At 35.1% G+C, this 27409-nt stretch overlaps 3 protein-coding genes and 2 long non-coding RNA genes across 9 annotated transcripts in view; 3 read left to right on the plus strand and 2 right to left on the minus strand.

The window, feature by feature from the left end:
* Positions 1-27409, plus strand: part of LOC126914807 (A disintegrin and metalloproteinase with thrombospondin motifs 3-like) — a 434443-nt gene that overhangs the window by 306618 nt on the left and 100416 nt on the right. The gene's annotated exons all lie outside the window — the stretch shown is intronic.
* Positions 1-27409, minus strand: part of LOC126914732 (uncharacterized) — an 88650-nt gene that overhangs the window by 45995 nt on the left and 15246 nt on the right. The gene's annotated exons all lie outside the window — the stretch shown is intronic.
* On the plus strand, positions 546-23857 carry LOC126914776 (uncharacterized). Of its 2 annotated transcripts, none has more exons than XM_050719187.1 (3): positions 546-664; positions 21926-22092; positions 23005-23857. In XM_050719187.1, the coding sequence occupies exons 1-3, from the start codon at positions 646-648 to the stop codon at positions 23272-23274; spliced, it is 456 nt and encodes a 151-aa protein (XP_050575144.1). In that variant the 5' UTR covers positions 546-645; the 3' UTR covers positions 23275-23857. The 2 variants fall into 2 exon arrangements, with proteins under 2 accessions (XP_050575144.1, XP_050575143.1); XM_050719186.1 differs by lacking the exon at positions 546-664 and adding an exon at positions 19777-19799.
* On the minus strand, positions 1622-4216 carry LOC126914943 (uncharacterized). 2 transcript variants are annotated; one of them, XR_007709964.1, is made up of 3 exons: positions 4138-4216; positions 3749-4059; positions 1622-1636 (listed from the first exon to the last, which is right to left on the minus strand). It is a non-coding gene; the product is annotated as an uncharacterized LOC126914943 (long non-coding RNA). The 2 variants fall into 2 exon arrangements; XR_007709963.1 differs by lacking the exon at positions 1622-1636 and having other exon boundaries at positions 3169-4059.
* On the plus strand, positions 24709-26639 carry LOC126914901 (uncharacterized). The gene is made up of 2 exons (XR_007709921.1): positions 24709-25234; positions 26042-26639. It is a non-coding gene; the product is annotated as an uncharacterized LOC126914901 (long non-coding RNA).

Below are 27409 nucleotides of genomic sequence, written 5' to 3' on the forward strand. Positions count from 1 at the left end.
AGCAACGAAGATTTACAGCTTGGCCTTCGCGAGACAATAGTGGTGGTTGGCGCCAGACAAGTGGTCGAGAAGAGTATGCCCTACTGCACAATCATAGGCGTAGATCGTGCACCCGAATTGTCCCGTCTGTCGATGGATATTACCTGCAACGACCTCCGTGATACATTTCTTGCGCTACGCGAATAGGTGCACCTGTTTGCGTGCCACTTAATATCGCGTACGCACGAAACAGCTCGAGAATTATCCACGAATTTTACGAATTCGCAGTTACTAATCGCTTACCAAACGTCGATTATGTCGTTAGCGCTTGAAAAGACATTCGAATGTAATTGTTGCAAAAGATAAAGGACCTTTGTAAAATAGACGATCCAATTCCTATCGCGTTCACAGTCGAAGCGGTACTGTGAGGCTCGTTGCGACCCGGCGTCCCTTTATACGATCGACCCCCGAGCTCAATAGCCAATCACCGTTACGCATTCTCCAACGTTCAAAATCCTTCCGTTGGATCCACGGACGGCCGATGTCAGTTATGTGAGGGGGTAAACATGGACGATCTGAATTTGATTCAATTATCCAAAGCGAGAGAAACGGTGTTTGAGTGGTGGCGCGAAAATTACCGATTTCGTTGCGCATATTGACAAAGTTATGGCGAGGGATCTGTATGGTATGTACTATATAGCTTTTCTCGCGGGCTATGTTTCTTTATATTGTATATCGAAGTACGCACCTAACGTTTCAAGAGAAGCTTTGCATGCCTTGTATAACTTGAACTGTAGTTTAGATTTACAACTTTACTTTAGTCTTTATGTTTTCTTACTTTTCAAGAGGTAATCTGCGATACTTGTAAATAGATACTACATATATATGTACGTTAACTTGTAATGTGTAATATTCCTCTTTGGTTAGGTCTATATTTTCTAACGTGACAAATATGTGTATGGTGGCCATCTTGTACAAGTAAACTGATATTTTTAGCGTAATTTTACAAATTACAAGTCATAAATTATTCCTTTTTCCAAACAAGGAAATATACGAGAAAAAATAGAACAGATTCTTACGATTATTTTTGTGAAGTTTTGTAATATACGAATTAGCATTTTTTTTTTATTTTTTTTTTTTATTGCATTTGAAAAAATCATGTATTTAAGTATTCACGAGAAAGGGGAGACAGAAAAGAAATGCAAAGATGGAAAGTTTCGAATATGTAAAACGTAGTGAAATCCGTAAATGATTTCATAACTGCTCTTGAACATTTCTTACAAACAAACGAGTCATCTCATACTTTCCTACAGGATAAGTACATATTCATCAGAAAAAATTCCATTGATGTTGTCTATGAATGCTTATGCATCCAGCGAAGTCTGTGATTATTTTCTTTATCTGGAAACATACGTTATAGTTTTGAAGTTATAGTTTTACATTATTTGTTCACAATCGTTATAAAAAGACCGGAAATGTATTCAGGTCACGCACATGCTTTACTGCTTTATACGTACTATCGATGTTAAAAAACAACTCGTACCGAAAGGATTAATATAATTTTTATTTAAATTTTTTATTTCGTACTCATAGACGAAAACTGTGTTGTGTTGTTTGTCCGCAAATATGTAAAACGATTCCATTATATTATAAAGTTCTGAAAATCGATAGTTTTCGTTATACATTTCGTTAGTTAAAATAGTTAAATGACTTTCCAGAAACAAATCATGCTTCATGGACATTTTGAGCTTAGTTAGCATAAAAGTTAAACCTTGTTCTGTAATTAGTTGTTACATGAAATTAAATGGATTTCAAGTAGCTGGTATGTAAATGATACTTAAACTAACATGTAATGCTTAAATCGTAAAATAGATATACATGTAAAATCAGTTAAATTTAGGGAATCAATATCGAATCAATATCAATAGGGAATATATTAAGTCAAAGATTATTTGAAAGAATTTCAATTTCACTTCAAACTTGAAAGGATATTTCAGATCAAGTAAATAACAAATTTATACCGGTATAGTGATCTCATGTTTCTTGAATTCAAACAATTTGTGTAATCGGTACGAGAATGTATGCAATATGGGATATTAAAGAGAATCGCATTAGGCATTATTGCACCATGTACGTCATAAATCGTCGATGAAAGCTCTGAAGCGGGCAAAAAAGTTTATAGCTTCGATAAATAAACTGTTCTTTGTAAATGATAGGTTAAAAAGTAGGTAATCAGCATTAATATCAATAGGATATTCCATCGAATAATTTTAAGGATCTTTGTATTATAACATATCCTTTAGATGAAAGATAATTGTTAGTTTTATAACGAAGAATCCACAAGTGTTTCTACAGTAACAAAGTAATTAACGTTTCCTTAAGGGACTAATTCTTGTTACAGATTTCTTTCACCTTCATCTTTGAAACTATTCATAAATTATATTTATATCTTTCAAAATATCACATCCTAATCCTTAATAATGCTCACAGTTTTGTAGTATTTAATATCTTTTGATTTATTCGAGATTTCTTCAAATCTAATACAGAATTCAAAATGTTTCACGTATTTATTATAGTCTATAGATTATGCTTACAGACTTGGTTCATGTATGTACGTATGTGTATTATACATTATTGTATTTAAGAATTTATATGATCGTCCCATGAAATACCTCTAGTCTGTAGGAAACAGTCTGTTGCTACTATGGTTTAGATGAAAGAATATTATGACATGTCGTTTAACTGTATGATACCATCTATTAATGTATCAACGATGACTTTAATGACAGTCTAATAGATATTGCGCTACAACTTTGATCGACGTGACTTATTTCTATGATGCACTTCGACAAGCTGATTTCAGCCAAATCAAGTCAAACGAAGTTTCTTGTGTTTAATATTCATATAAACTTAATATGCATGTACGTAGTTTGTTTCAATAGCATCTACATAGTTTAAGAAACTAGTTGATGACGTTGTTTCAATAACACAATCATAGTGGTTTTTAGAATAATCATGATTCGAACGCAGACTATTAGGGGATGATATGTTTTAAGAACAAAAATTATAGTTTTCCCTTCTAAAACATGAGATTGAGATTGAAATAATTTTGAAAGAAGAGCAAAATAATTTTAATTCTTTAACCATTTAACTCTACCTTAATAACAAAATACAAGAACGTGTTAAGTATACATTATTACTAATTTAATTATTTATATCACTAATAAACAATATTCTTAATTCGCAATTCTTATATCATTGAACTATACTATTAATGAAATGATTTTATATAACTTGCAATTCAATGGAATAAAAACATGAATGAAATATTTAAACATACCTACGTACATAGATTTCCAATAATTTTACGTAACTTTATGAATTAACACGTTACAATATATTTTGCATATATATACGGTATATATCTGTTACATTTATCAAAAATGATTCTTGTTCAATTACATTCGCCACTTATATCGCGGAAGCGTACAATTATTTCAAACAATATGAAAATAATTTATCGTGAAAAATATTTTACGTATTGTTTCTCGTTTTTATCGTAAATTAAGCACGTTCCCATTTCTTGCCATAAGAAATAATGGATAATAGATAACAACAGCGTAACGAAAGTAAAAATTATTGTTCATTCACGTTTTGAACGTAATTTTATCAGCTGTACTTTTTCAGCTACTTTGATTTTACTTAATTTCAAAGAACATATTTAAATAATAGCTGGCTTAACGTATGAAATATAACGTCGAAATATTACCGCGACTGTCTTGAACAGATTTCCGCCTGTAGATGACTTTAAACGTTTCCGTATCTCGTAATTTGCGAGAAACGAATCTCACATACATTTCTACGAGACCTTGCTCTGTCCATCTTGCAGTTCCTTCCTTGATTGACTTTCAAATTTCCCCCTGGATTCTAGGCTGTTTCTGTCATATAGAGTGAAGAGTTCGCTGGCCCTCGAAGCAAAGAGACAAGCACATAGAAAGTCTGCCTTTGGGGTTGGAAGTAAGCATAATTTACGATACGATGATCTAATCCCTTCATCACGCTTGGAATATACATGGTTGCCTGTAAAAGGACGCAGTTTTATATTCAGCAAGTTGCAAAGAAAAGATCTATGTCATTTTGTGATCTTATAGTACTCACTCGAGAGAAAAGTAAATTTTAATCAACGTTATATAATATTGATGAAATCCAATTGCTGGGTCAAGAAGAAGAGAAAAATATCCTTCGCCATTCATAACAAATATTTGACTTTCTGTTTTAATATACTGCGGGCACGAGATAATATTTGCGCGTGTCCATATTTTCCAATGAACCGTTTTCCTATCAGCTTTTATATTTCAAATCAAATCCTTATAATCGTATGAAAGTACCATTAAATAATACCAAGTTTAATACGTGTATCATGTATTTATATTCATATTATTTAAATACCTTTCGTAGTCACTGTATAACTGCCATCTGTGGATAATACATAATTCTCTATTTATTCCTTCTGTAGCCGATATTGCACGACATGCATTATTTATTGATTTGTACGTGTGTCCACAATAGGTAGATTTCTCTCTATGTGTATTCATAAAAAAAATTCGTTGGATTCAAATCAGATGATGGACGAGATTATTTTATTGGACACGTTTATTCTATCTATTCTATCGAGGGTTCGATTTAAACGTTCGATTTAAATGTTAAATAAAAAGTACGGTATATCAAGTAAATAGGATTAATTATTGGATCTACGCTTATCAGATATTTTATACTTCTCTCATTAAACATGTACTACAAATTTACGGAGTTTTAGATTACTTCCTTGTAACATTCTCTCTCTCTCTCTCTATATATATATATATACAAATATGTACATATATGTAAGATAGTAATCCGGGGATAATTCAGGGATCTATTCTGTAGTCTGAAAATCGAGTTTTTATTATGGAGTAAATAATAAAATACAAAAATAAACAACAATTAATATGCGTCTATAACAATAAATAATAATTATATAAACGGGAAATAAAAAGTCTTTAGTACAATGTTTACCTGAAAATCGAGAATCGATTTTCAACGTCCTGAGCTACCGATCTTCCTTCTTCAGTCTTTAAAATTTTAAATAACTATTCTGTAACCTTGTCTGTCTCTAATGTAACTCTCTGTCCGTCCGTTCGCGAAAAATTTGCTTCTTAAAATGGTCGTCCATAAAATAAAAGAAGGTCTGTCCGTGAAACACAGCCTGTCGTGCAACCCGTAAAACAAAAAGAATCCCTATCCTACAGGAACTCTAGGGAGTTTACACCGCCCCTCGAATGGGGAGTGAAACAGATTCCCTTCAGATCCCCGATTACCGTTATCCACTTCATATATGGAGTTTGAAATCCTTCTTAGAATTATGAAAGGTCCTTTCCTCATTTCTTCCAGCTTATTTCTATTCATTTTTTTTCCGTTATGGGTGAAGACCATATCACCGATTTTAAATTCGTGTTCTCTTCTTTTTTTATCGTATTTTTGTTTGTTGATTTCGAAATTTCTTGTTGAGTTTTTGAATGCTTCTTCTCTGTCTCTTTTTAGGTTTATCTTATTCTCCATTATTTCCTTAGGGACGATTTCAATCATTTTTCCATTCAGTAAATGATTTGGGGCAAACCCCGTTACACTGTGTCTGGTGTTATTGTTTTCTTCTACGCTTTCTTCTGTGATTTTTGTCCAGTTTCTCTTATTTTTGTCTGAATTACATCTGATCCTGTTTACTAATGTTTGATTTACCCTTTTGTTCAGTCCATTGGAGGATGGGCAGTCTGTCGAGGTGAAAATTAATTTAATGTTCCTTTTCCTCCTATACTCTTGAATTTCTTTGGATGTCATTACTGGGTATCGGTCTGCAAGGATAATTTTTATGGAATCAGTTTCTCCTGTCGAGTCTATAAGTTTTATGATATCTTCTGTGTGTTGTGTTTTCGATGTGGACATAAAAACAGCCCTTGAAAAATGATCGATGAGTATGTGCATGTATTTCTTTGGTGAGTTGTTATTGGGTGAAATCGACCTGGGAAATTCAGTGCTTCATAAATCACACAAGGTTGTTTCTTGGGCAGTGGCTCTGGCTTTCTGTCCAATCTTGCGTTACTCCCTTGTGTTTTTTTTCCCTTTGTCTGATATTGCCCCAAGAATCCGATTAACTCATTTGTTGATTGTACTGTTTCTTTATCCATTTTATCTTGAATGTGTATGGGTAATCCAATAACAATTAGATTTATCCCTGTCTCTTCAGAAGTCTTCCTCCTTACTTCCAATATTAATCATTCCTTTTTTATGGCATATTCAGTGAATGAACCTGAAATGTATTTAAAGTTATAAGTGTATCGTACTGCAGACCAACCTTTATTGCCAGAAGCTTTTTGAACTGCCACCTTCCAATTTTCCCAGTTGTATTCTTCATCCTTCAGCAGATTTGCTTGGTACCATTCTGATGCTGTTTTTCCCAAATATTTCTTCAAATTCTTGATCCTTTTTTCATCAGTTTGGATTTCGTATTTTTCGTATTCGGTTTCATACTCATATTAGAGTATGGAAGGGATCCGTATGTGAAATATGAATATTTCATACTCCAATCTGTGGCTTTTTGCCTTCCATCAAATTGTTTTATGACAAAGTCTGTGCCTTCTCTCTCATGCATGTTTTGTTTCTGGAAGATCTCTAATAATGTTTCTGTTTGAAGATTGGGCTTTTCGACTTCGGTCTTTATTTTCCTTGTGGGGATGATCTCCGATTCTTCTAAGTAAATATCTCGAAACACGAAGTTTAAACTTGTACCGATGTATGACGCTGCCGTTGCGTCATCCATCGTGAGTGCAATGTTTCTGTAATGGCTTACCTTGGTTAAGCTGTTTGCGGCTTTCTTCACTATCGATAAACTGAATAATCGCGGACGATGATCTCTTGCTTGATATTCTGGAGGAAAGACATCACATACTTCATCTTCTGGTTTTCTTATGGATTCTTATGCATTCTATTTTCTCCCCCTTGCGTTCTCGTTCATGGCGATACGTAGCTTCACTTCTAACGGCATGGCGTAGTGAAAATCGATTTGTAAGATCGTAATTTGGTGATAATTCAGGGATCGATTCTGTAGTCTGAAAATCGAGTTTTTATTATAAAGTAAATAATAAAATACAAAAATAAACGACAATTAATATGCGTTTATAACAATAAATAACAATAATTATATAAACGGGAAATAACAAGTCTTTAGTACAATGTTTACCTGAAAATTGAGAATCGATTTTCAACGTCCTGAGCTACCGATCTTTCTTCTTCAGTCTTTAAAATCTTAAATAACTATTCCGTAACCTTGTTTGTCTCTGATGTAACTCTCTGTCCGTCCGTTCGGGAAAAACGTGCTTCTTAAAATGGTCGTCCGTAAAACAAGGGAAGATCGGTCTGTCCGTGAAACACAGCCTGTCGTGCTACCCGCGAAACAAAAAGAATCCCTATCCTACATGAAATCTAGGGAGCTTGCATATATATATGTATCCTTTTAAAATTCTAACAAATTATACAGATTCATAAAAATATAGTTAAAGACTTTGTAATATAGTGGTTTTTAAATACACATATATAATTTTTAAATAAATGTTAAATTTCTTCCGACTATTCGTATCACATTACGATTATGCTCTTTTAGTTCTATAGCTTACGAAGTTAGTTTAGAAGTCGAGGCTTACCTCACAGGCTTACACAAAAGTATTGGTTGAAGTTTTCCTATCAAAAAAAAAAAAAGTAAAAAAAAGGAAAAAGATGTAATCGCTTTAATCCGCAGGTTGTAGTTAACACGTTTGTGTTTCGATTTAAAAGTTAATTCAATTAATCCATAATATCGAAATGTTGCTAACTGTTATTTTATATTTATTTTATATTATTTCATATTCAATCGTTTGATGAATACCATAGATATCTGATATTTAATCATTTAGATGAATTTCATAGATATGTAATATTTAATCGTTAGATGCGTTCCATCAAAGTTTAATATTCATCTGCCCACGTTCTCTAAGGGAAGATTTGATATAAAATAATTTTCATAACGTTTTAAGACATTTATAAAATGATTACGTAACACTTTATGTTAATTTGGAAATTTAAATAAATTAGAGAATTATCAACACCATTCGTTGTTATAACGATGCTTAATAACTCGGAATACAAACAGCTTTCAAGTAATCGGATAAAATTTATTATGCTGCCAAAATAAAAGTATGATTTATACAAGGTAAAATCTCCTTTGTAAGTAGTGTGATGCTCGCAATGTCAGGCACACGAAGTATACGCGCATATTATATCACGTAATTTCAGCTTTATTCCATCTCTTAATCGCTTGGTTTGAAGAAGCCGTAAGTAACAAGCGAAGCCATAGCGTAAAATAGTTTTATTAAACTTGTAAACAGATATAAGAAATATAGTCGTAGTATCCAACTGCAAGTTCAAATGCGAAAAATAACGTTCGGGAAAATTTGTGACATGGTGAGAAATTTTATACTCATATCCTAAATTGATAACATATATATTATTTGTAGAAAATTATATTTATTTGTATATATGTAAACATAATATCTATTAATGAAAAAGTTAATTAAGAAATATCCTATTATTATTACTATTCGTATCTATTATTTTTCATTTAATAAAAAACTAGTGTACACCAACTCATGTTCATTCTACTGATCTTATTTTTACGGTTCGAAATATATATATCGAATTTCGATTTTCCATCGTGTTTCGCTTATGATTCATAAATATTAATTAGCATGCGATTAATTGGTGTTATAATTCAGAATGTTCGATATTCATTTACATTTATATTACTTTCACGTTATAGTTCAATATTTAACGTTGGTTAAATATTTTATTATTTGAAAGACTTGTGTCTATACTTCATATGCGACAAAAATTGAGAATTATTCACGTTTTTTAATTTAACGATCCTACTTTTATTTCAATTAAATCTCGATTCTTAAACTTTCATTTATTCGCGTCAAAATTAAATCCTAAGCTTCAATCCTACGCTTCCCTATGTAAAAACCTTTTAATCCTTATTTTTCGAATAGTTTGCGAGAATTGATCTTCGCGCAAGAATTAACGCCACTCAAGTACTAATTGATTCCATCTCCAGAGCGCTTAAGTGACATTCGATTGTCGCTTGAGTAGTTCTTATCCTCGCTGTAAAATACGACAGAATTTCGATTCCTCGTTCATTAATTACATTATGAGACTACTTTCTCACGCTTTTCCATTCCACGCCGTGATTCCGCTCGCCTAACTACTCTTTCGTTATAGCGCCGATCAGACTTTCAACAAGCTCACGATTAATCTCGATAATGAAATTTCCATCACTATCGCAATAAAAAAGATTATTCTACGTTAAGCTATATCTTCTTTTTTTAATTGACAGAATGCATCGATACGTTGATCGCCACGTGAATTTTATAGATTTTGGCCAATAGATCGAATAGAAACACAGAGTGTGATTCTACGTGAAAAATAAGAAAGATAGGAAAAACACCTGGTATGATTTATTACAATTAATTTTTTTTCATCCGAGGATCGAAATTGAGGATTTAACCGGTGTACTGAAATTTTTACAAATTTTATTCCACATTTTCCACTCGGTTTTTCACGTAGAATCAGTAATTGCTCGCTTCTGCCGCAATATTTTTCAGCCCATTTACATTATTAAAAGAAACGTTTTACTTTTCCAAGGTATTGTATTACATTCGCGCACTCTTCTCCGACAACGTTACCTAATTCCTTCATATCGTCGGAAATTCCTTGGCCCATTATTCGCGTTTCATTCGTTGGAAACTTGCGTTAATTTGTTCGCCAACTGGAAGTTACATAAGTCCGTCGATTTTTATTTCCACGAACTGTTAGAATAGGATAAAATTTTGTTGCCATAAATTGTATTTAACGCGGAGTTATCAACCACGAGCTATTGTATAAAGCTTATTACTTATTGTATAGAACTTTTACTATATCGTAGATCAATAACGTACTAAGATTATGAAAATTTATGATTTATTTATGACTTATTTATGACTTATTATTTATTATTATAATATTAAGACTTATGTACGCGACTCGAATATTTATGTATTCTCCTTCAATATCCTTAATCCCTTCGATATGACGTATAAAATTTACAAATTGCCATTTTAACACAATTCAAATATAGTTCGCGTGGACTACACGCGAACGATGTGGTTTCGAATTTATTAACTAAGCGTTATACGTTCCTCAATGTGGACATTACTTATGTACATGGAATGTACGATTATAGTTAGAAACGTGGCTGAAAATACAGATTTGTTAATGGTATAAGTTACAGTTGCACAATGATGAGTCATAGCAGAAGAGATTACCATAACTTCGAATATAACTTTTATCGTTACAATTCTATGTTAACGTTGTATTTGCATCTGACAGTTTGTTGAATTGCGTAATATCACGAAGATGGCGAACTAAGTTTAACTTGGTTTAAGAATATAAGTTTAACGATAAGTGAAATCTACCAGTTTCTTCTCTTTTTTCTTCTTTTTTTCTTTTTATTTTGCTTATTTCCTTATTTCGTGAGTTTCGTATAATTCTCATCTATCCAGGAATAATTTAAATGTAGAAAACAATTCAACGAAATGAGAAATATACGTTTGTTTCATGTGCGATTAAAAAATTGCATCCGACGAATTTAATATATCAATTAATAAGTATTATATTTGTTTGGAATGTTATTTCTGCAAAATTGTTTAGAATTGTTCTTTGGATATTTAATAATACGTATCTTGTAAGTTAACGAAGATACTCGCGATTTGTTGTTGTTTTTTTTTTTTTTTATTCATTAATGTAACTTTTACATACTGCTGTGTCCGCTAAAATAAGTTCAGATATTATGGAGGTTTCAAATACGTAACGACAAGAAGATATTGTGCCTGGGAAATAGTAGTAAATGTTGAATATGTCGATGTTAAAACGTCTTTAATATATTCGGTATAAATATATCGAATTTAATTTATTTTCAAATTACATTATTATTTAATGCTCGCGATTAACAACCATTTCCAATTACATATTTAATGATGCATCTATTATCAGAACTTATTAAAACATCGCATCTCATCGAAGATCACGTTATTCTGTGATTGTTTCGTACTCGCTACGTTTTATGTACGTACACGTAATGAGAATTAAAATTTATCGAAGGAGGAGCTGCGGTCTGCGAATAATTTTTTAACAAAAACGAAAAAAAGAATCGTGTTAAATCTAACTAAGTATCTCTGTCTGTTGTTACAAATATTACGTTAAAATTGTGTACGAGACGAATAAATCGTAGAGAAATGGGGAATCGAAGAGGCAATTATGGCATAGAAATTAACAGGAAAAAATAATCTTATCTGTTAATTTTTATAGGATAGTTTGCTTTTTAATTTTTATCTATAGGCATAAGAGTAACCATTAGAAATACTTATAGAAATTTAATGGAATTTTCTGTTAAAATTACATCTACCTTGATCGAAGGAAATTTTAATTAATTTCATTCTTAAAACTCAACGAATCAAAGTAAATGCTTAACATTCGTCATACATTAATTGAATTCGCTAAAATTGATGTACCAAATACATTTCACCATGATGAAAATGTTTTAACGTTTGCATCGATATAATAGCGTTTGTACTGGTTTATTTATCGATGATATGTTTACTTGAAATACGTGAAAACAAAGTATAGCTACAACAGGCTGTTTAAAAACAGAATGTAAATTATTGAACGTACTTTCGTACTGTGACGATAAATCGTGGGGATTGTTAATGAATTATTATGCACTCGGTAATAAAATACGCTTGCAAAATATCAAAACATCTTTTTGCATGGAAGCTTTGATATTAATATTAAATATGCAAACAGGATATACAGCGTGATGAAGGCTATTCATTTAGTTTGCTTATTACTTTATAGAATGTTATAAACGTTAACTTCATATAGTTTAAGAAAATTATCACGGAATACACGTCACGTTGCACATGGAACATTTGCGGTGACATTTCAAAGGCTGATTAACAGAATGTTATTATTGTGCCGTAGAGAAATACGATTAGTGCGCGGAATTTACTCGAAACTATAGTAGAAAAATGGTAATACGGCGTTTATTTAATTAGAATTTCATTTTACGTTTTAATCATTCTTAAGCAACCTTCCTCTTCTATATTTGTAAAAGAGGAAACGAACACCTCGCTTTTTTTCTTCTGGTAACTTCAATCTTGTAATTTTGCTAATAACTTAACGTTATAATAACTAAGATTAATATATTGTATAACAAAAATCCGTAATTCTTTCGAAGATTGACGTTATGTAAGGGTAAAGCTGTAAGTAAACGTTGGTTTATAGATATGAACGTTAACGGTATAGCAAACGTTTATTAAAGTAATAACGCAAATAATAAATGAAACATTTCCTTAAAAATGAAAGCATGCGTTGATCGAATGCAGTTGATTGTTACGTTTGACAGCCTATAAAATTTTTCTGAGAGTCGTGTTAAATAATGAACGTAAAAAATATTACTTTTTGCATGATTTATCATTAAACATGTTTGTTTAATAGAGCGAGTAAAACAGTCCCGGAAGGATTTGAGTTCTCATCGACCCTTTTTTCCCAGAAATTACGCTCTTGGTGCAACAATTTCAACAATTTTCAGCAGTTGCCAAAATTATTTTAATACAACTTTCAGCTGAAAAATTGTAAGAAATTGTTAGAATTTAATATTAGGAAAAAACGTAATATCGATGTTAAAAGAATTTATAAAGCGACACAGAAAGGACTTATTAATTTCTCGAAGGCAATTGAAAAGAAAAGCATGTTTCTGTTTTTGGGAAGCTTTTAAAGTCAGGTGTTCCATATTAAGTGCAATTAACTTGCAAATATTTATATTTGCGCAGTTCCTTCATTTTGAAATATTCGCAAAATTTGCTGCATATTTTGTGTTCGTTCCATCTTCCGAAATGAAAATAAAAATTTTTATTCAATGTCTGAATATATTTCATTATATTCCATCTTTCTCATGATCGAAAGTTTCTTCTTCTTTTTAATAATTATATCGTAGCAAATACACAAAGATATTCATATTCATACACAAAGATATAGATATTCATACACACAAATCATAAGATATTCATACACAAACATATTCAAGATATATATAGATAAGATTTATTTCATCCTCTACGTTTCCTAAACGTTTCATGGACTTTTGCATTTTTAAAATTCCCACAAATGCACGAACATCCGCGATCTAATAATCTAACGATGAGTCCGCTATTTCGGAAGATATTTCTATATTTTGGGTAAATCGTTGCTTTGTAATATTTGACATAAGAGAAGCTCGTTAACGAACGCGTAACGTCAGATATCCACGTTTACCGCGACTCTTTCAGGAGAAGAACTTTGCAGCTAGGAGAGTTTTAAGGAACTTTTAATTTAGAAGAATTTTAAAGAACGACCGTAACATGTATATTCCGACGCAAATGTCGTTCCTGATAGGAGAATCACACAGTCGAGTTCAGCAATCGAATCGATGTTCAACAGATGCGAGGGCAGAAGCAGACGAAGAATAAAGAGAGAATAAACACGCACTCGTTAAATCAGCGCAACGAGTAAAGTAGATCTAGCCATTATTCCGTTCTGAAAAGGAAGACGAATGGAAGAGGAAAGGAAGGTTCAAAAGAGCATCGTTCGCTTTGATTATTGACACACGCTCACGCTAATAACGGTCATTGAAAGGCGAACGGAGAATGAGAATTATTGAAACTTGGAAATATCGAAAGCTTGAAGCTTCGCTAATTAAGAGAAGTCAACTGTCATAAACATCGATGAAGATCCTATCGACGGAAAGTTAGGAAATTTAATCTTTTCCCTTTACGTTTGACTCGAACGCGAACAGTTTGATCTGTTTCTCGTTTGAGGAACGACCTAACGAGTATACAGAGTCTTTCGCGTACATTACTCGTCGGAAGTTTCGAGTCATTGCGCGTTTCATCAAATTTTGCAGAATTTAAAGAATCGAAGACTTCGCTTTGATAAATTTTTAATTAAAGAAACGTATAGTCGAGTGCAAGCGATTATTGCTGATAACTGTAACATTTATTTTAGTAACGAAATTGACAGGAGATTTGGCATAGATAATACAGGAAAAGTATTTTAAGCTTTCCATATACGAGGGAGAAAAAGTTTAATTATTTATATCGTAAAGTGGCGTCAGGGAAAACCGGTGTCTTATTTCATGAATCTGAGTCTTCTATCGAGTAAACGTTCCTCTTTAATAAAATCTATAACGTGTTAGAACGATACAACAATTTTAGTTATTCCGTAGAGTATTACGACAACAGTCTTAGACCATTTGCATGATGATCAGGATCTCATGGTCAAGCAGAGAAGTAAGTGTCACAGTGTAAAAGAAAAATAGTATCGGTGCATGACGTAGGGATGATGTACGGTGGTAAAGCGAAAGCTGAAGGACATTCGAATAAAAAGAAATAATAAAAAGAAAATAGTTATCGGTTATACAATGTGAACAAAATTACGTACGTGTTTAGAGCAACGACGTTGCCTACTACAGTTGTACGGTAACGAGCCTTTAGAATTTAAAGCCTGGATATTACTCTCGCGATGCTCGTCGATTATACGATGGACATTTTTCTAATAGTTTACAGTAAAAATATTCCTACGTCCAATAGATTGAATTTCAAGTTGAAAAATAATATTAGAAAAGACTGAAAACTTCACGATTCCTAGGATTACGTGTAACATTGCGTCTGCGGAGCCAGAAAATTGATCCACCGATTGGTCTCAAAGGAAAGTTATTTATAAGTCAAAGAGTATCGTATTGCATCGTTCTTTCTTTATTCGAAGCACTCGGGAACGTTCGCTGTAAACATTTCCATTGTATCGCGATCAACGAAGAATGATTCGTTTCGTAACTATAATCGCATTTTCATCCATAATGGACAAGACGAAACAAAGCGAAAGGAAAGTTGTACGTTCTCAATTACTCCTATACGGAACAAAGATCAGAAGTTATAAGTTATAGTCATAAGGGGCGACTTAATTGAAAATTACTTGACATCACGCGTTGCTCGAGAGCGAAGTTACGCGGATGTTTATATCGTCTGGGAGTCCCAGAGCAGCAGTTAAGGGTTAATATCGAGAGCGCAGCGATGGTAAACGTTATAATAATACAAAGTTCCGATATTCTCTAACTCTAACCATTCTACAAATTTCATCTTTAAACGGTATCGTGATCTGGTCCTGGTTTAACCAATTGGCTGTTTTCCACGAGTATACTCGTCACGAAGAGATGGCAGTATTTTACGTTACGACGAGCCCCGTCAGTACTAAATTGAAAAATAAAACAGTCGTTTCGTAACAACTTAATTCTATATTATAACAGCCACCCGTACTCCGTGTTCGACGAGTATACTCGCCATCGCTTACTGTTCGCGACACACTTTTAGGTACACGCTTTTCAAAGAGGTCGCAACCGCTAACTACTAAACTTTTTTATTCTGACATTGAAATTTAACAAGAATAAATCAATATTAGCGGCAATTTCAGTTCTATCCTTGGCACGTAAATACAATATAATTTACCTTTAACGAAAATGAATGCAATTATTCGTAATTATTCGCGATACTATTTACTTATATATTTTCCTATGTTGTCTTACGACAAGAGGATCAGCAGCAGGGTTAATTTATCAGTGTAAAAATATGCGCAAACTTCCACGATCCAGTTATAACACGCGATATAATTCGCTATTTGCTTAGCTCGCTTCGCCAACTGCCAGCCTCGCTATCTTTGTCCATGAGGATCTATTAAGAGTATCATTTTAATTACACGTTGGTCGATCGAACGGCCAACGAGAAACGCGGCCGACAATTTTGATTAAATAGCCGCTAGCGTTACCGAGAACACGGCTCGTGTAAAACAATTTCGTCAGACAATTTTGGTTATCGGATTTGTTCGGCGAGACGTGCAAACAAACCGGCTTTCACCTCGTCAAAGGCTACGTTTCACGCGAAACTCGCGCCAGTTACAGCGTTAACTTCCTTTGTAGTATTCATGGTGAAATCGCCAATTCATTTCCACCGTCTAACGAGAAAGACGAAACGGACGTATTCTCGGTGAACGCTTCCCTTTCGCGTCTCTCCCGTTCTTCGCATCGCTCTGCTTCAACGCAGTACAACCAGCCAGCTCTCTCGTTCGACAGCTGACAAATTGCCTGCGTAACTTGTTTGCCGCGACCGCGAGAACTATGTTTTAAGTCGAATGATCGTCAGATGTTACGAACAATTGGAAATTATCTTCATTTCCCATATCGCTGGCCGATGCTCACGATCTGTTCAGTTTGGAAAACATGGAACAGCTCGCTGGACGATTAGTTTGAATTTTACGGAATCGCGTTTGAGGTGGAATATGCCGAGATCGTTGATGTTCGACTGCTCCCACGAATACTCTGGTGTCTGTACGTTTTATCAGTCGAACCTAACATTTCTCAGTGACGGATAAGTTTCTTTTTAAAAAATCTACACATTCTTTTCTCTGTTCGATAGAATAGAATTCCGATAAATAAGAATTTGGTATGAAACTAACAACGTTCCAGTCGTACAGAAAGAAAATAGAATTTAATTAAAAAGGTGGGAGGTGGTGTAAGAATCGGCGATAGAATTCATCAAGAGTACGTGACGTTGGAAAAGCTACAGTCACAGATGTTAGAAAATGGAAACGTGATATTGAGAATTATGTAAAGCACGTGGATTGCTCGAATGATGGGGTAACTGTGGGGAAACCTTAAATACACTGATGTAATGGGATGGTTTCGTTGTGATAAAGACGATAATAACGACGATTTTATACAAATGGAAACAGCCAGCTAAAACGATAATGGAGAGGCACTTTCCCATGCCGAAGCACCCATGCCATTCGAAAAAGGGGCTTCGATCGTATAAAATTCACCGCGCAAAAGCTCCCAGGTACAGAGAAAATGTAATTTTACGCAGTTATTAAATTTACGCAGTTATTTCTACCGAAAGAATCGTGTGACGTGGTGCTTAAAAAGATATGGAATGTATAAATATTCAAAAAATCAATTTTATAAAATTAAATCTATCGATCCATTAATAGGATTAAAAGAAAGGAATACATCCGAAATGTACACAAAATTGAAGGAAAGGAAGATTTGTATAAAAATTGTAATAATACGATGCAGCAATTTTACGATACCATTTAATTAAAGTGGGTGTATATTTTTTTGAGAGCATCCTCTGTACATCAGAAATATATTACGAAATAGAAATATGTTATTACTGGTTTTCCGATGAGAATCCGAAGTGTATCAAACATTTAATCGGCGTAGATATTTATCGACGCAACAGTTGCAATTTCACAGATACAAATATCTTGCGAGTTCTCTCATCGTCGTAATTTGTATCTCCTTTATATACATCGTCTGTCTGAATATTCTTTCTAATATTCTAATTAGACTGTAGATTTTGATGCAAATTCATATTTTTGAGGATATGATTGAAAAGAAAAAAAAAAAAGAGAAGTAAAGAGTATTTTGTATATTTTATATTTTCTTTCGTATCACGTGCATTTTGTACAATTTTATTGAAATTGGATTACAAGAGCCAAGCAAATCGAACATCAAACGGACTACGCGTCGTGTGTTACTTTATAGGAAAATCACGACAATGTCTGTAACATTCGTAGTATTTTACGATCCTATCTACGATAGCAATTAAAAGTTCATCAAACAGATGATTACATCACGTACGAGCCATTTGAAAGTCAAATTGTTCCATTTTCCGAAAATTTATTCTTTCTAACTCTTTAAGAGTATTACTTATTAACATACTAAATAATACTTGACTGTTCGAATAGTTTGATGATTTTTGGAAAGTACGTGTCCCTGATAAATATAACTTCTATGCACACTTCTAAATCCGTTTGAAATTTCACCGATACGATCAAGTTAGGCGTGTCTCGCTACAGTGCTGCAATGATCATTTCGAAATGCTTCGTATATCATATACGCAAAAAGTTTCCAGCAACGTTGAAACAGCTTCGCGAGCCACGTGTAATTTATTTATAAAAGATTTTTGCAACTGTCGAGACATCTGGGTATCTGTTAATAATCGTTGAGATATCATTGCAATCAAGTAATTGCACTGTATCATACGCGATAACGAAGTTACTCGATTATTCGAATGGTATGTACTGGGATTAGTTTCGATGGATGTTTGAATGATGACGGAATATTTGGCCAGCATAAGGACTGATCCCTTCCATATCGATCGCGTTTATCGATATTTGATAAAGAGGTCGTTTGCAAATTACATTTACCGTCTACTGTTGCTCACGAAATTATTCCAACTCTGATACGTGCTTCTTTATAAATATATCGCGTGTGTACGTGTATGTTACATATTATATTACATATCGCATATTACATATTATATTGTATTTTAAGTAACAAGATATTTAGTGCGAGTGTATATTTCGCAGAGATTCCAAAAGTGATTAAACAGTCAATTATCCATCACATCGATGCATCTCAATGTTCAATGGGACAGTATTTCGCGTCTATAACATGTTGAAGATAGCTCTTTATGGTGTATCTCGTGGAGGAAATTAATTTCACGAAATTAATTAAACAGTCAATTATCTGTTGTACCGATACGTCTTGATATTCAATGGAATAATTTTTGATATTTATTGTACGCTCAAAATACCTATCTATACTATGTACTATTTTTCCCCCCAAATATTCGCCACAACTATTTTCTGCCTTTTACATTTGCACTTTCAGGATGATTTCAAATTCTACCAATGTGATCTGGATAGTCGTGTTTCGTTACAAAACGAACAAAATCCCGAAGTCTCGTGTAACGGGCTATAGGAGGCGTTGGTGCGTTCTTTAAAACAGAATAACTTTTCAAAAATTGAGTCAAACAATTTGTTTCTTTCCTTTTTTCTTTTTTTTTTTTTTTTTTTTTACGAGTTAGAAGAATTGGAAAGATTAACAATAGGTGACGTGTAAAGAAATGTTGAAAGAAGTACAATTAGTCGGAATAGCGAAGAAGAAAGTAAAGGTAGCTTTTTACAACTTTTCTAGCTGGACCTGTAACGAAGATTTAAATAACACATTTCGAAGATTTCCTCTAACTCGTCGAGCAAAATTCAAATGGTTCGGTCCACAGTTGCAGACGAGTTATTTCGTTCGAATGAACGTACGAAACGAAAGATATTTTTACGGCGAGTGTCGGACTATTTTAGCTTTCGAGGCATTGTAAGTTGAATTTTAGTTGCGGTGTCGACAAATCATTGATTCAGTGACAGTGAATTTTCTTTTTTCTGGGTGTGATGCGAATGCGCAGAAACTTTGACGTCAAACGTTCCCGCTGAACGAACAGGACCTTCCGGCTGCCATGGATATTGATTTTCCTTGGGCTTCAAGGTTTCTGGAGCAGCTGTACCCATCCAGCGCAGACTCCGGCTATTCTCAATATGGCTGCCTATTGTACCCAAATCCGCTCGTTTTGCGTCGCAACGCGCTCGCCGCCATACACCAGCATGCGATCAATGCGCCAATGACATCAGCCGAATTTATTTTCGAATGTGACGCGCTAGACGTTATCAACATGGCCGATACATGTACCCTGTCACGTACTTCCTGATCGTCGTGTCTATCTCCATGGTCGTAAGCATCAATGGTAAGCCTCGCATTTCACTCGCTTTGTCGGGCTGCTTAAACCTTCGCCTCTTTAATTCGACGCGTTTCTCACACGTTTCGCCACGAATCAAATTACATTTTTCTGAAATTAAAAATTCGCCGATACGCGTTGTCCATCTTCGGTATTTGCGAGAGAAGAAAACGATTCTTGCGCCTTATTCGTCACGCCGATTTTCACGTCGATACGATCGGAATACCAAAGTTGATCGACTCGACAATGTATTGACCAGTTAGCCGTTGCGACTAATGCGACTAAAATGCGTTAGAAAGGACAGAACAACTACTTTGTTCACGCTGTATTATAGTTTTTTCATAATAATTATTTATATCTCTTCATTTGTTCGTTTTACCTGGTCCTGGCTTCCAAATGGTCGAAACGTCTTCAAATTTACGAATATATTTTAGTTTTCGCTGAAATTGCAGTTTAAACAGCAAAAACTGCTTTTTACGCGTGACGAGTATACTCGTCAAGAGTAGGTAACTGGTTAAGACGGAAGATAATTTGCCAGGATAGACAATGGCGGTATTTCGTCTTTGAGAATTTTTAATTTGAGGAATTTTTCTTTCAACAAAGAGCGTTTCTGTAATGGAAAATGGAAGTTTCTGTTTCTTCCCATTTTTCTCTTTCTTTCTCGAGGTTCCTTTCAGTTACATGGCCCTATTTGTTTTACGAGCAAGTTGCGTTTTAGGAGCGTGTTTCGTTGAGGGAGTTTTCACTAGATGTCTGAAGGAACGATGTTTCGTCTATTTATAGCGAAGATCTTCCTCTACATATAAACTGCATATAGAGGAAAGTGCACCTGTTGAAGCCTTCACTCGTAGGTGTTAGCCATTTGTGTTACGAATCGTGTAAACAACGATCATCGTACACGGTGCATTTAATTGACTTTTCTTCCGTGATAAGCTTCGCGATGAATTCTCATTTCGAGGCTACCTTTTTCATTTACCGTCTTGCCTATGCTTCCTATGTATAAAATAAATAATTCATACTGAATACATCTATTTCTATTTTCTCTTTTTCTTTAGATAAGAAGAATATTACAATCAACTTTCACAGAGAATTTTTAACATTAGACCGTCCCAAAAGTGTCTTTTATCTTATAAGGAAATAATAGACGCACAACATTTTTTGTTTTAAATTATTTTATTGAATTACGTTTAATCCATCTTATTCTATTGGAACCAGATGTGAAATAAAACAGTATAATTTTTAACTTCATGAAATATACATAGAATATTTCGTGGATATCGAATCTGCAGTCTTGCGTAGATCCAATTGTCGTGTAGATGCAAACGTAGTCGTATACCGTCTGTTTAGTCTTCGGAGATGATCGAATCTGTTAAGAAGCTGAAACTCTAGAGGATTGGTACGATTGATCAAACTTGCGTGGAAGCGTTTTTCCGAACTTGGAAATATCTTTCATAACTGTAGGTATTTTTAAGTACCCGTGTATGATTTCGTTGATTACCTGCCAATGGATAAGGAATACGTTTGCTGCTCTCGGAATACGTTTAATTGAAATAAATCGAAATAAATTTTTCGTAATTTCCGGATACGTTTACGATATTTTGCTTGCCAAGTCTTACCGTCGGACGTATCGCAAGAACAGCAGGAAAATTTGGCGAAATATCGTTAGAGACGCTATTCGACGGAAAAGCTAAACATCCGAAGAATTCCGTTCTAAATAAGAAACCTAAACCGATGTTTCACCTTATTAGACGATTTCCTCGATGATATCCCTTTCCGCAATCTTCCTAGCAATCTTGTCAACGAACGCGACGAAATTTCATCTTACGCATATCGCCGATGTGTCTGTAAATGTCAAGACTAATATCTATTTATTTGTACAAAAATGTACAAAAATCTGACGTTAATGAAAGCACGACACATTTGTTTGAAAAATGAAAGAAAGGAAGAAGTAGAAGGAAGTAATTTCTAAGAAATAAAAGAGAGAAAGATGCGAAGCATTAAAAAGTAGACAACGATTTGCCCAACGTCTTACGTCCGATTCCTACGTCGATTTTAATAATCTTTAGAAATCTAGGATAAATCACGATTTCTATTAATTAATACGTATTTGTCGGTTGATTGTGTCCGATGATCAGGCCAACTGTTAACTACGGAACATCGAACTCACGCAGCGTCGGAACGAGCAAACGATTTATGGTGTCATCAGTGTGATACAATGGAAGATGGAGAGAGATGCGCCAATCTGACCGGAAACTTCACCACTTTCGGGCACAAGTGCACTGGTGATAAAAGGACCTGTATGGTAATGACAAATGATAACAGCGATTCAAACGCTTGTTGATTATACACAGGTCACGCACGTGTTTCAGCAGATGTTTGATATTTTGCTTTGATCGCGTGCTTTTAAAGCAAACAGAATATAGCAAACAGCTAGCTAAAAGCGATATTAGTTATCGTCAACAAGAGAGCGAGAGAAAGCTGTTCAAGATAGAGCCACAGTTTCATTTCGTTCATAACGCGATTTTAGTGTTTGGAAATGTTCAATATAGTCGATCAATTCAGTTTCATAATAATTACGTACTTTATTGAAATTGAATCCGCTTTATAGGAACATATGTACATGGTGTACACATTTGAGGGAATATGCAAATGCAATTTTTTATTTGTTCTTCTTATTTATTGGTAATCAACAATGATATTGGATATGATATAATTGTACAGTTTGCACATACACGGCAAAAATTTTACGAAATCCGTAATCGATATTAACCGACCGAATTAACCATGAACGAGCCGTATTCTCTGGAAATGATGCGAGATATTCTGGAAAATTGATATTCCCTTGACTAAAAATATGTTACGTTCACACTCACTCGTGTTCGTTACAAGTTCCAATGTGAAATGTCATACAGAGTGAAACAAGGAATTGTTGCAAATATTAATTTAATTTTAGTATCAAGAATCATTCTACGTACATGTAGAATTCTTTCTCATCTTTTCTTTTCAGTCTTCTTTTTTCTCTTTTCGCTCGATACTATCAAGTTCGTGGTTTAATGCCGCCCAAAATGAGCTCGTACTCGGACAAAATTAAAAGAAATACTATATTTTAGCGTACGAGTGTCTCTTGCGATCCGCTAGGACATGTCATATAACGAACATCGTGAAAGTTTAAAATCTGCAAATATTCCTTTCACGTTTGCTTCTTTCTCTTCAGGTAAAGCGATTTTCTTACACTACCAGCACCGAAGATTCAACGTCTAGTCCACAAACTTGGTCGGTGGAGAGAAAGTGTACTAACAAATGCGACTCCGGATGTATAGTGGTCGGTGAACGAACAAAACTCTCCGCTTGCACCACTTGCTGCGAGAAATCGTTTTGCAATATCGGTACCGGTGCTGCGAACGATCTGACGATAAGAGGGATCGATCTGTTTCTAGCTTTAGTATTACAAATTACATTAACAATTATCATGTATCCGTCCTGACATTGCAGACGAAGTAACACACGATCGTGAATCATTTTAGTCGCCGATGAGAATAATTGGTTCTATTAACGCGTTTATACGTACATTGTAACATACACTGTAATATTACACAACAACACGATACATAAGATTTATCGCATTACCAATGAAAATGCTGTTTTCATTTTATAAATGTGTACATGGAGTTTCATTCCTTATGTGTTTCATAATAATATTACGATGAATATTGATTAATAAGTCAATAAAATTACGACGATATCGATAATACGAAGCTCAGAAATAAGAAAATAATAATGATGTTCTCGTTCTAATGATGTCGATAAATCAAAGAACAATTGATAATGTAAAAAGGGGATGTTCTTAAGAATACGATGCTCATAATTATAATAATTACAAATACAATCAAATCTACGAGAATGAGATTTAAAACACTGTTAAGTTATTACTCGATCGTTCAACGAACCAATGTAATTTAAATTGTAAATTTTAGAAAAATTGTTATAGCAATACACTACCAATAAATTGTATAAAGTAACAAACTTTTCTAAAAAAAAAAAAACTCATTAAAACTCTCGATATAATAATAAATACTTTTTATCGATTTCCATTTTTCCATTATCCTCTACTTAATTCCCAAGGATGTCAATGAGAAACATATTAGGTTGTTCCAAAAGTCTCTGTCTGTTTTATAAGAAAATAATAGATGCACAACATTTTTTCTTTTATATTATTTTATTGAATTTTGTATGATCCGTTTTCTACTAATAGAACAAAATGAATCATAATGTAAAACAAAAAATGATGTGCATCTGTCACTTCCTTATAAAACGAAAGAAACTTTTGAGAAAACCCAATAGAATGGGAATTTTCTCGTGGACACATAACATTAGAAAATTGTACACAACATTGTCGCCAAGGCCGCCACATCTCTATCTCCATCATCGGTCCATCGGATTTGAAGTATGCCGGTCGTGACAAGAGCAACGTTCAAGATGAAATCCTCGGCCCTTGTTAAATCGTCTCGGTCGGGGTCGAACAATGCGTTCGCCAGCATCCTCGTTTCTCGGTGATTGCACATAAAGCTGCCATTATTAGAACTTCAGTGGGCGGTAAGCGCTGGTGCTTTTTCCAGTCTCGCGTTCGCGCTTACTCTTACGCACAATTCGCCGCTGCACTCGCGTGCGTTTCCAGCCGCGTTCATCCCTCCATGTGGCTGCCAGTCGTAGCACGAAGCTCGTTCGTCGCGTTTACTCCACTTTTTTCATCGAAAAATTTTATCCGGAATATCACGTTCGACTCGACGACCGATTAATTATCGTATTTTACTTTTACCGATGGTGCATCATTTTCATGGAAAACGTTTAAATTTCCACGTGGTGCCACGTGGTGGAAAAAATGGCCACCGGTTGCTGTACGACGCTCCTTCGTCGCGTTTATTCCACCTCTTCGGCGAAACGTTCCATCCGGAACGTCGCGATCGACGCGAGATCGAAATTAATTATATTCTACTTTCTCCGATGGTGGATCGTTCTTGCGCGAAAGAAAATTAAATTCCTACGGCACGTGGTGAATAAATTGGCCACCAGTTGCTGCACGACGCTCCTTCGTCGCGTCTACTCCACTTTTTCGTCGAAACCTTCTGTCCGGGGGTATCGCGATCGACCCGAGATCCGATCGATCGTCTTATCCTTCCGTCCTTTTCGCGAAAGTCGTTCGAATTTCTGTGACGCGCGCGTGGAAAATACTGGCGCGAATCTTCGAGTTGGTGAGAATCTTTGGCTCGAATTTGATGATTCGCTCGCGTGGGAATCGCACGGCGAGGCGTGCGATTGTCGCGATCGCTCTTATCGCTCGCTCCACTTACGTTCCGCTTCGTTCTACCGACTACTAGTTTGCTGCATTCCCGGTTACTTTACTGGTGGTGAATCGTTAATCGACGCGAGTTACCGCCCACGAGTTGGTTACGATACGCAAGTACAGTGGAAAAAGGAGTTTAGCGAAACAGTTTCGTAAAGCTAAACGATTGGACGAATCGAAAGGAATTGGAAGTCGTTCTAAGAATTCTGTTCGAAGACAGCTTTGAGAAGGCGAACGGCGATTGAAAAAAGAAGAAATTGAAAGACGTCGAAGGAAATCGACGAACGTTCGAATTCAACGAGGCAGTTTCGTACGCCTAGAGACGATGATCGAAGGAAATTGAGAAAGATTCGTCTGTATTTTAAGATTCTGTATCAATTTGGTATAAATAGGTCGAGCAAATATTCACGGTTAATCTTTTCGATAAAGCACTACCTACAAAACCACTGCATTCTATGATTTCATTTCATCTCTGGTGTACCGTAGAATCGTTCCTTTCTCCATTATACGATCGATTAAACAACACCCTGTGTATTAAAACCAACGATTCACCTTCGTATTACTTCCGCGCGAGCTACGTGATAAAGCGCGAGACATTGAAAATGTTAGAACGCGAGAGTATCGTCGCATCCGCGTCTATATGACACGGCGTTTCGAAAGCGTTACGAACCGGCGAAATGAAATGAGAATATCGGGTCTGCGAATTAGCTGCTTTCATCGCGATAACTACGTCTGCGAGTGAACGAGCATGCCTGGCGAGTTTTGGGTAGCCAGAAAATCCTATTGAAATTTCGATCAAAGCGCGCGAGACATGACGCGATCGAAACTTCCCAGTTTTCTCCTCGCCACGTGGCTGCTCGGCACGATCGCTACTAAGTCGCGAATGAGCGACTTTCTGCAAAGCTTGCAGGAGTACGAGATCGTTTACCCTCGAGTGATCCCGAATGAGAGCGCGCGGAACAGAAGATCGACCCACGAAGACCGAGAAACTTGGCGCGAGTATCTCCACTAAGAGCCGGTGTTCCTCGAGATCAGCAACTGGACCTTAAGGACCATGGCCAACGATCGATTGATACTGTCGTCGAATTTCACCGTGAATTGGGTGCGTCAGGGTAAAACCAAGTCCGAGCGACGTAACGCCAAGGCGAACTGCGATCTTCGACAAGGCAGCTTGGAAGGAGACGCGAGTTCCTTCGTCGTCGTGACGATATGCGAAGAAGAAGTGTACGCCTTGATGTTGATCGGGCAGAGATCGTTCTTCGTTCAGCCGCTGACGAATGGCCAGCATGTGATGTTTCAGCCGAAAAACGAAAAGTGGTGGTCGATCAGGAATAATTCGAGCTTCGTGTCTGTGAATCCGGAAAATCCTGCAGGTGAGAAGGATCGTTATCGCGATGGCTTTTCATCTTTCGTTAGACGGTTGGATGTAGGTGATTGGTTGATCGATTTACCGACTTCCTTGCCAATTATGTTATAAGCTTCTTACTTTGCGATCCGCCGTTAATTGCTTCTTCTATTCTAAAATTGACTCTGATCGTGATACTGTAAGAACTGATAGCGTCGATATTATAATACCATACATAGAGTATGAGAGTAATCGTAGTACAAACGAATATATATATATATATATATATATATATATTCGGTTTAATAAATTTAATTTAATAAATTTAAACCGTCAAACAGGGAGGGCTTAATCTGCAGGCAAAAAGAAGAAAAAGAAATAATCATTTACAAAGCGAACGACCATTAGCTAATTCCAATTTAAAAATATAGCTAAAGTCAAAGTCATTTTGAACAAATGTTTCCTGTACGCGTTACCGTTTGGCATGGACGAACGTCTCGGACGTTGATGTCCGTACATATAATATATATATATATATATATATATATATATATATATATATATGCAGTTCTGATAATCATTTTCAACTCGCACAGGGAAGAAACATCATTGAGGCTACCGCGAATTAAATTCGCGTATCAAGTAACAGGATAGATACGATTCATACGAAGCTTTGCGTCGTTATTCGAGGTAGGAAAAGCTTTAGCAGTGATATCGAGAAAAACGAAACTACGAAATCATCGCTGTCGTCGAGACAGAAATTGCTGCGAATATCGCGGAAAGCAGAGCGACGGTAAAGAGTATTACAGGAAAAAGTTGTTCGGAATATTAGCCTTGGCAAACATATTTCAAAGCCGTTGAATATGGCGAGATTGTCCGCTTTGTAAATATTTACCGAAAAACATGTCGTACGAAGCTGGGCAATAAACGCGT

Source organism: Bombus affinis, chromosome 3 (genome assembly GCF_024516045.1).
Source record: "Bombus affinis isolate iyBomAffi1 chromosome 3, iyBomAffi1.2, whole genome shotgun sequence".
NCBI lineage: Eukaryota > Metazoa > Arthropoda > Insecta > Hymenoptera > Apidae > Bombus > Bombus affinis.